Source organism: Berghia stephanieae, chromosome 3, assembly GCF_034508935.2.
Source record: "Berghia stephanieae isolate SIO BIC M18660-M18661 chromosome 3, UCSD_Bste_1.3, whole genome shotgun sequence".
NCBI lineage: Eukaryota > Metazoa > Mollusca > Gastropoda > Nudibranchia > Aeolidiidae > Berghia > Berghia stephanieae.
Window position 1 is genome coordinate 63,812,853 of NC_088362.1, and position 10,000 is coordinate 63,822,852.

At 36.2% G+C, this 10,000-nt stretch overlaps 2 protein-coding genes across 3 annotated transcripts in view; one reads left to right on the plus strand and one right to left on the minus strand.

The window, feature by feature from the left end:
* LOC144968185 (transcription initiation protein SPT3 homolog) overlaps positions 1-4,896 on the minus strand; it is a 114,661-nt gene extending 109,765 nt beyond the window's left edge. The window contains exon 1 of the mRNA XM_078906277.1: positions 4,810-4,896. The gene's annotated coding sequence lies outside the window, so the exon portion shown is untranslated. The remainder of the gene's footprint in view (positions 1-4,809) is intronic.
* A 738-nt stretch (positions 4,897-5,634) lies between these two features.
* The window catches only part of LOC144968186 (uncharacterized), a 53,019-nt gene continuing 48,653 nt past the window's right edge, over positions 5,635-10,000 (plus strand). For both annotated transcript variants that reach the window (XM_078906279.1, XM_078906280.1), the window contains exon 1: positions 5,635-6,151. In XM_078906279.1, the coding sequence (XP_078762405.1) occupies positions 5,779-6,151 (373 nt within the window). In that variant the 5' untranslated portion in view covers positions 5,635-5,778. The remainder of the gene's footprint in view (positions 6,152-10,000) is intronic.

The following is a 10,000-nucleotide window of genomic DNA, read 5'->3' on the forward strand; positions in this document are numbered from 1 at the left end:
AATTGGTGAAAACAATTTTTTTACAGACAGACAAACGAGTAGCTTGCAAACCCTCTTTTTATTCCAGGCTATATCATTATTCTTTGACTCAAATTGATACGAAAAAAAATCAGCTAGATCGTAATACTCAAGTTCTTTTTGACGTGTGACTTTCAATACGATTATAATTTATTCTATGCAATTCTAGTACATCCACAACAAAAATTTATGATGTAATTCCAATTCTCTTTTGATATTATCAAGTAATGATAATTTCTAATATATTCTTTTAAAAAATAAGGTTGAAGATCAATATTGTTCCGTAAAGCCAATGTTAAATTATTATCATCGAGCACAGAATTATTGGCAAATCTAAAAATACAATAAAGTATCATAATAAGAGATGACTGCCTGTTCCAAATAGCCTTTATTTCTCCACAAATATTGAGGGTTTTCCACAATAATAATAATCATCATCATCATCATCATCAATGTCATCATCATGACTTGTAAAGATGAACATTGATACTTGGTATCTTTGCAGAAAACAATAGAAAATAACAAATTTTTAACGATGAGGATTTGAACCCACGACCTGACTGTTACAACAACTCCACCTGGCCACAAGAGGAATGCTCTACAATCAACGCCATCTAACACTAAAAAAAAAGTGGTTTCAAAGGTCATGGCTTCGAATCCTCAATCATTGCCACAAAGTTTTTATCACTGTCTTCTGGCACATTTCTACTTGCTTCATTTGTTGCAGGGTGCAAATTCAGGTGACAAAATTTTTCTGAACTTTTACGCAAACACATAGAATAACAACCCCTTTATGATGAGTGCTGAACTCCAGTAAAAAAGACATTATGTACTAACTTTTTTATCCGTAAAGAATGTGATTGAAAAATAATCTGAATTCTGTAAAGATACAGAAAACTGGCAACCTTGTTTTTGTTATTATCAACATAAGTGCCTGCTCCATTCATTTTTCTGACATAAATCAGATGGTGAAATGTCGATATAAATTTAATGTTAAAATAATCGTAGTACAAAATTAGGCCTTAAAATTATTTTTTTTCGAATACAATGTGAGGAGGTGATTTTCAAAATCTGCTGAGTCCGACATAAATTAATTTGCAGGTATGATAACCCAATTCATTATGGGCTCATTGTTGTCATTGAAATCTAAAAAAAATGACTCAAAATATTGTCCATTACAACAATGTTAAACTAGCTCCATAAGTGGGTTCGGATGTCAGACCTGCATATATGTACACATTGGCTGAGTCTCTTTTCCATCATCCAGAGAAAATCCTTATTTTTTATTGTTGTAATTTATATAGTGAGTTAAAGTAGAGGAAAACAGTTGTCTCCTGTGCCTTATAAATTGTAAAATATAAACATTAAGAGTTTTGGAAGATAAACGTTTCCTGGTGATTCCAAACTGTCCAATAGGTTGAAAATTAGTTTTATGTGGCTATTACTAGCGGCTATGTAATCAAGTGGTATAACCGGAAGGTCCAAGGTTTGAGTCCTGCTCTTAGAGGTGCATAGTTGAGCCTGGGAAAAGGCTCTTTACTCACATTCTCTCACTGTACTCAGGTGTAAATTAGTACCTGGTCATTAACAGCGTTGTCTCTATCCGATAAAATTGTAATATCGCAAAGGCATCATGTCTCGTCCCATGTTTTAAATGTTGGTGTCGGCTAATTATCCCTTGTAAAGCACTTTGCGCACATTTAGTGGATATTGTGTGATATAAATACTATATAAAAGCTCAAGCTTGATTGTTTCTTAAACTCAATTTCTATCTGGATGTCACTTGGCAAGTATTGACCATCACCATCTCATATTTATTCTTTAAAAAAAAAACCCAGCTAAACTCAACCCCAGTCTTATATTTCCCTTACAAATGTAATTTTCACCATCTAATCCCAATCAAGAAAACTGAATGAAATGAAGTGAACACTCGTCACAATAAATAAACAAAGATCACTCATTATTATCCTAAAAATTAATTAAAGTCTGGAAATTCAAAACTAACATATATTATTTGTTACCCACTGCCCCGAGGTCAACGCATACTTATGTGATAGATTTTTATGATCTCATTGTTGTAATGGAAATAAACACTCTCAAAGCAACTCAAAATAGTGTCCATTACAACAATATTAAAACAGGCCCATAACTGGATATCAGACCCGAAAAATATGTTCACATCGGTCACCACGGTGAATTAAAAGTTGGAATTTGAATCCATAACAAATTAACACATATGAAACGCTTGTTAAATCAATTCTCTTTGCTTAGGGGAATGCGTGTAAATTCTTAAGCTCCAATAAAAGTAAAAGACTATAATTTCATATCCTTCTTGAATATTACAAACACATTGACTGAAACAGTGTTCTGACAGTTTGCCCTGGATGATATAAAAATGAATTTATAATACACAAAAATATGGGACTCTGGGTAAACTTTAATTTTTTATTTTCAAGGGGGTCCCAATAGCTCAATTGGTAGAGAACTTGTTTTATATGCAAAGGGATTGAGATGGATCCTGGGTGAAGCCGAGATTTTTTTCCTACCCAGTGATTGGGTGGCTGGGTTTGTTAGATAAGGTGGAAAGTACTTTATGATAGACTAATTCAGAAAAGTGAGTGGAGCAGGCACTTATATTGGTAACAACAAGATATGAAGTGAGTAGAAAAGTGCCAGAAGACAATAGAGAATAAAAAATTTTTCGCGGCGACCTTATTGGTACGACAACTCCGCCTGGCAGGTGAGAGCGTGGCTCTACCGTGTGAGCTATCCACGAACACAAAAATATTCGTTTCAAACCCAAGTCATTTCTAGATCCCTCTCTCACCTACTTCTTGAGACCGCCGATTCGTTCGCACACCACCATCGCGAAGTAATTTTGACCGCAGTTAAGCTTAATAGCCAATATTCTCAACACAAACATATAACATAGAAACGATTGAGACATTGAGTATGCTCCGGTGTATGGGGTGAATTTTTAATTCAGAAAAGTGAGTGGAGCAGGCACTTATGTTGGTAACAACAAGATATGAAGTGAGTAGAAAAGTACCAGAAGACAATAGAGAATAAAAATTTTTTTTTCGCGATGGTGGTGTGCGAACGAATCGGCCGTCTCAAGAAGTGGGTGAGAGAGGGATCTAGAAGTGACTTGGGTTTGAAACGAATATTTTTGTATTCGTGGATAGCTCACACGGTAGAGCCACGCTCTCACCTGCCAGGCGGAGTTGTCGTACCAATAAGGTCGCAGGTTCAAACCCCACCACCGCCGCGAAAAATTTTTTATTCTCTATTGTCTTCTGGCTTTTTTCTACTCACTTCATATCTTTATGATAGACTAGCATTTTGTCCAAAGGGTAATGAATCTGAAGGACTACTTTTTGTTTTACTGAAGGAATGAATATAATTTCTTAAAATGACAAAAAATAAAATTCCACTGTCCTTGCCATCTTATCAGCAAGATTACAAAAAGAACTTGAAGTAATACAAATTCATTTTTGGAGATCAATTTCATTTTCCTCTTTGTCAAATGTCACTCCTAAATATGTCTTTCTATTAATTGAAAAAGATAGGAGAGAATATGCCTATATCATATTACATTACAGCGTCACTCTAAAATAAAAAGGCTTAGAGTAATCATAAGAAGCCGTATCAAACATTGCTATCAAATGAGGTGGCACCCCCTAAAGCTTAGGAATGAGATACATCACACTGGTAGGTAAAGTATAACGGGAACGGTCGGTGTTGCGCGGCGAATCGCACACGCACACACATACACTCAGACACAGATAAAGAACGGATAGAGGTTAGTTAATCATGTTTATCGGAAAGTGACGGTCTTTGATGTGGCTTGACCTGTTTATATAAACCCTGAGTTGTAGCCTTTGATTCAAATTGTGTGTGGTGGTAAACCTAGAACCAGTAATCATAATATTAATATTGTTATTCAATGGTTACAACCACATCAAGGACAGAAGAAGGCGTCAAGTTACTTTTGAACTGGACACTTACTCCTAACTTGAGCTAATAATAATAACCTTTCCATAAACAACCCCCATACCCCCCCCCCCCCAAAAAAAAAAAAAACAACAAAAAACAAAACAAAAAACCAACAACAAAACAACCAAAAACCAATTGCTAAACAATTTGAACTCTGAAGATAGCATTCATAAATAAAGTTCATTGATGAAGTGATATTCCAGCTGAACTTTGTTTTACAATTTGATCACACCTCCTACTTTAAATTTTATGTGCTTTTATAAAGCTGGGGCTGAGGTTTACATTAATGTTTCTCAACAATAATAATATTAAGCGTAATATTAATAAAAAATAATAAGACGATGTGTACCGACTTCAACATCATCGCGTTCTTCATCAGTAATACAAGATAATACCATTTCATTTTTGTTTTGTTCGTTCACCCCACAGTGTGACCTATAATATAGGTGGGGAATTCCATTATAGTAGGGATTTTTTTTTCCTTCAAATGTGTAAACAATGTGATGAGATAGGGTGGGGTATAGACCTGAAAATTACGTTCTTCGTTCTGTTGTGAAGGAGTTCAGTGTGTGTGAGAATGGGGTCGAGTTGTAAACGCCCACACATAGAACTGACTATGCACTTTGACCTTGACCCTACAATTTGATTCAAGTCAAACCCACGTTTCAAAACATTGATTTGCACGGAGGCGATGAAAGTTCCTTCGCGAATTCATCTATGCAGTATTAGTAAGTTTACAACAGAAAGCTTTATGCCTTATTCAGACTATAAAACATTGAAAAGAGATAAACATACCGGAATTTCATACAAATTCTGTTCGCCTTGATGCAAAATGTTTACCTTCCCGAGAGAAATGAGAACGAATCATTGCGCATGTGCAATGAACTTATTCATCGTGGAATTTTATTTTCGAAAAACACGAGTGCATTCATTTTTTATTTATTTATTTCGGTTCTCATTAGTGGAAAACTTGAACAGTATGGAATGAAAGAAAGAAAAGAATATCAACAGTTTACCTTTTGTCTTTGAGATATATCGAACGTTATTTTGTTAGCGGTGCGGGTATACAAAGTTGATTGTTTACAGTCGTAATCATGTGTCGGAAGACAAAATCTCATGAACAATGTTAACTATTGTATCGTCTTCAGAACAATGAGCAGCAATTTATTACTAAAATAATATGTACTATACGTGTGTATTAACCTCAATCCTCACCCCCCCCCCCCAAAAAAAAATAAATTAAATAAATCCCAAATCCTTCATAACATTCGGTGAATAACTTGCAACATTCCACGCATTTTTATCTTGTGCGTAAGCAACCGATATAGCTACATGTTTGCATTGCTTTCAAGTAGGTAAGCAAAGATAGTTTTTCTTCAACTCTTGTTTGTATTGTTCAAAAAACTGATCGTGCTTTTGTTTTCCAATGATTAAATTCGAGATTTCATTCAAAATTAATGTTTGTAATTTGTAACCTTGGTATGTGGCGGCTGCGTATGAATTTTATGTCAAGACGCCGGGGCGTGGTGACTCAGTGAGGGGGAGTGGCTTGTTATCAATGCAAAGCCGCTCTACCGTCTTTCACAAGTCACCAACAAAACCACACACACGATTTCCCTCACTCGCGACTGGTCGGTCGACAGAGCAAGCCACAAACCAACAACTGAGCCGCATGTTTTTATTTCATCTGTTTACTTTTGGATTACTTTGATGTGATTTTAAAAATAATATTACAAGCAAATTAAACATTTTTATTTAAACCTCATGCATTTACCCGCAGATCTTAGCGGTTTTACACCGTTTCAAGACTCGCCATTCACTATGTCGTCTGAACTCGGAGTAACACCAGGCGATCGGCCTCTGACATGTGTCCTCAATGACCACCCGGGTGAACTTGTGAAAACTGGAAGTCCGAATTTCTTGTGTTCTGTTTTACCATCTCATTGGAGATCAAACAAAACATTACCCGTTCCCTTCAAAGTTGTTTCTCTTGGAGACGTACGAGATGGAACCAAAGTGATTATAACTGCCGGCAACGATGAAAACTTCTGTTCTGAACTGCGCAACAACACGGCTACGATGAAAAATCAAGTTGCCAAATTCAATGATTTGCGATTCGTTGGCAGGAGCGGAAGAGGTGAGTGGGTGTAAATTCTTGTGTAATGAATCGTGAACATTTATTGTGTTGTGGTTTTTGTTCTTACCTAGTAATGAAATGGATTAACACGATTCTTTTGTGGCTTTACGCATATCTGACCTTCCTCGATGGAGGGCTCAAAATTGATTTCTTAATCGGTAACTTAAGCTAAGTCTTTTTAAAAGTTCTGACACAGGGGACCGACCCTTGTAACCATAGTCAGTTTGGTACCCTCACGGAATTGGCATAAATTCCATCAAATCGCATCTCGACGTCTAGATAATACTAATGCTCATTAAATCCAAACTTTTCAAGTCAAAAGTAGAATTTTAGCGGATAAATTTGGCTCTTTGTTGCTGATTTTGATTAATGTTAGTGTTGTATTAATTAATGATTTGCCGTGTAATATCATGCTCTTTCCCTTTGATGCGATTATAATAACATATTAGATATAGATTCTGGTCGACAACAGATAAAGCACCATTTGGACTGGAGGGTGTATATAATACACTTTTATTGTACAATATCATTAGCCAGTGACTGCATTGTTTGATATACGGACAATCCCCCCTCAATTTACGTCCGTCTCCCATAGGATAGGGGGGGGGGGGGGAACTGTATAAAAACTAAAAAGTCTTGTACTCAAAGGCAATGGACTGCTCGACCAGGATTTGAAGTCGGGGGTCCTGATTATGAGCACAGCTAGCCGACACATTATCCATGACACCATGGTACCCTTGGGGCTTGACAATAACATTGTATAGTACATGTGGAAACACTGGCTGGCAGCTAACCGTTCAAATATTTAAACCCATGTTTTACGGAGGTCATTTTATATTCGTGGAGTTCTGTTGATTCGCCCACTTGTTCAAACTGTGGGGAAGCGCCAGTTAAGTTAGATCATTGAGTACAAACAACTAAATAAGTCTCTGTCTGTGGTGTATCTATCACATCGTGTGAAAGACGCCGAAGTCTGTGGTGTTAACATTATATTGTAGCGGTCCGCGGTCCGATCCTACTGAGTATAACAGTACATGATATTGTATTATTATTATTATTATTATTATTATTATTATTATTATTATTATTATTATTATTATTATTATTATTATATTATTATTATTATTATTATCATTATTATTATTGTTATTACTTGTATTATTATTGTTATTATTATTATTATTATTATTATTATTATTATTATTATTATTACAGACACCAACGCTATCATTTATCCTTATTTCCCCCCACTCATGATTGATTTACAGACCCATCCCTTCGACTCCATGCTATCAAGTCATAGCAGATAAAGACACACGGTGCTCTGTTCACTCATTTAAACGCAACATCATCATTAATTTATGAATAAGATCTTCAATCTTATACATATTTTATTTGTGCCTGCGGCTGTGGTGCAGTTGGTTATTTGTTTTAGCTTTGAGTTCTAGTCCCCGGGTGTCGAGGCCCTAGTCATACATTTAAAATAAAATAACTTTTAACTTTTAGCGTCGTGTTTTTGTTAGCCTATTGTTTTGTTTACAAATCTGATACGTAACTCTTTGCGTTCTCTTGTCGGTCCTACGAATATAAGTATTTAAAAGTTTGGTCAGAAAGCTCGCCCTTCTCACGTCGATCTATTTGAATGGCCCTCATCTTGGAAAAAAACAAACTAACTCTCAAGCCTAGGACCTAAATGAAGACATCCCGAGGTCCCAGGTTTGAGAGTTTTAGTCGCGATGAGGGTCGTTTGAATCAATCGATATTAGAAGGGCGAGTTTTCTGGCCAAATTCTTAAATACATGTGAATGTGTTTCCAGAGTACGTCAGTTGATTGGGTAATAGCCTTTTTGAAATGTTTTCAACGCGTCTTTTTTTTTTTTTATTTCTCTCGTCGTGTCATGTTGGTTGTTGTATCGTCATGCCATGATGTTTTCAATCATTGATTTGTACCAGCGTCTTTCAGAAGGCTACACAATGTTATGTCGGTACACATGTTCAATGTGTATTTTGATATAAGGGGAAATAAATACCAAATGATGAGCTATTTGGACGAGGTAATGATAATTATACAGCGGGCTCTATATTGTGTAAATGCGGGGTTATTTTCCCCATTAATTTTGCTGTTGACAACAATATGTGCACTTTTCAAACATTTATTACATTACATTTTCCACCCCACCCCCCTCCCCCTTCTTTGCTTTTCAATGCTTTTTTTCTTTCTTTTTCGTAATGTTGATATAATTTGCTTTACACAGACGGGTAATGCACGCAGCACACGCACGATCATAACCAAACATTATAACACACCAGGATACCGATGTTGTAACATTGTAACGGAGTAACCAGCTGCTTGTCTTGCCGCCATATTGTCCGAATATATTTTATATAATTTATTTTAAAACAAATTATTTCACTTCTAACACTTGAGCACAACAATATTGAATCGAATCCAATGATTAGCTTTGGGGTTGTGCCATTTCTGACACGATGGGACATATATCGCTCAATGTATTTCTTTAGCACATTGATGGCAGTCAAAAAGTTGCGTTCAGTTAACCCCCCCCCCCCCCCACCCCTTTTCCTTTGCGATTTGATTTCGATTCTGGATGTCGCTTGGAACATGATGATGATGATAATATTAATAATAATAATAATAATAATAATAATAATAATAATAATAATAATAATAATAATAATAATAATAATAGCAGTAAATCAACATTGTGTCATACATACAGGAGCATGGGACTTAAACATATTAAATTTGAATGAAATATCTTTACGATCCTCTTTAACTTAATAGACATTTCATTTTAACGTTGTCGTTTCTTGCAATGGAGAGGAAGTAGAAGAAGAGGAAAAGAAACGACCAGAAGCCGATTGTCACATCGTCAAACCAGAGACAATGAATGGTCAGGTATGGGCTTGGCTCTCTGGTCCAGGTTGGTGACGGTGTTGTTGGATCGTCCAACTCGCCGCCGCTGAAACGGTCAGCTGATTATGGTTGAAGGATTTCCCCGTGGTTTATTTTGGCAGTTAGCAGGTCTGTCCTCCTCTTTCCCCCCCCCCCTTTTTCCTCATACGTCGTCGTCATACTTGAGTGACCCCAAAATAGGTGTGGGAGTGGGAGTGTGAGAACGTAATACACATACACACACACACGTTGACTCCATTCAAGATAAGTTGTGAATGGTTTCTACTTCTACCCGCTTGTGTTTTTCCCCCGTTGTGGTTTATGATCTGAAACGAATCCGTGCTTTTTTTTTTTTTTACACAAGAACAAGCTGTAACAAACAACTTTATATAATTTTGGCCATAAATCGTTTTTTTTTTCTCGAATCGATAGAATTAGATGGCCGCCAATTGGTCAAAAATTTTTTTTTTACCTGAGACTACTTTGAGTCTCATGCTTAAAACGCATTGACAAGTTAGGGTCATCTTCAAAACCACCGATATGTGGAGGACGTGAAACATTTCTGGTCAAATTGTTTTTATTTTGTTTTTCGAAAAAAAGAAATGTTTTGCCAAAAGTGATCAGGGATTTGTGTGTTGAAATCTGTAGGAAAGCTTAGCAAGCAACATGTTCTGCAATCTAACCGATTTATGGTATACAGCTGACACGTTTGCACCATTGTAACACACTGGAGAGAAATGCAATACAAAACAAAACCCGTGTTGCCAAGAGTGGACGTTTTTAAATGTCATAGCGTCTTGATCTATCCGTCCTAAATCTGTGATTACGATTAAGATTATTGTTGTTGTTATTTGTTTTGTTTGGGTTATATAAAAATCTCATTAGATATAGGTCATGTCATAGAGTCCGATTGTCCACTCCAGGCCTCTGATTTA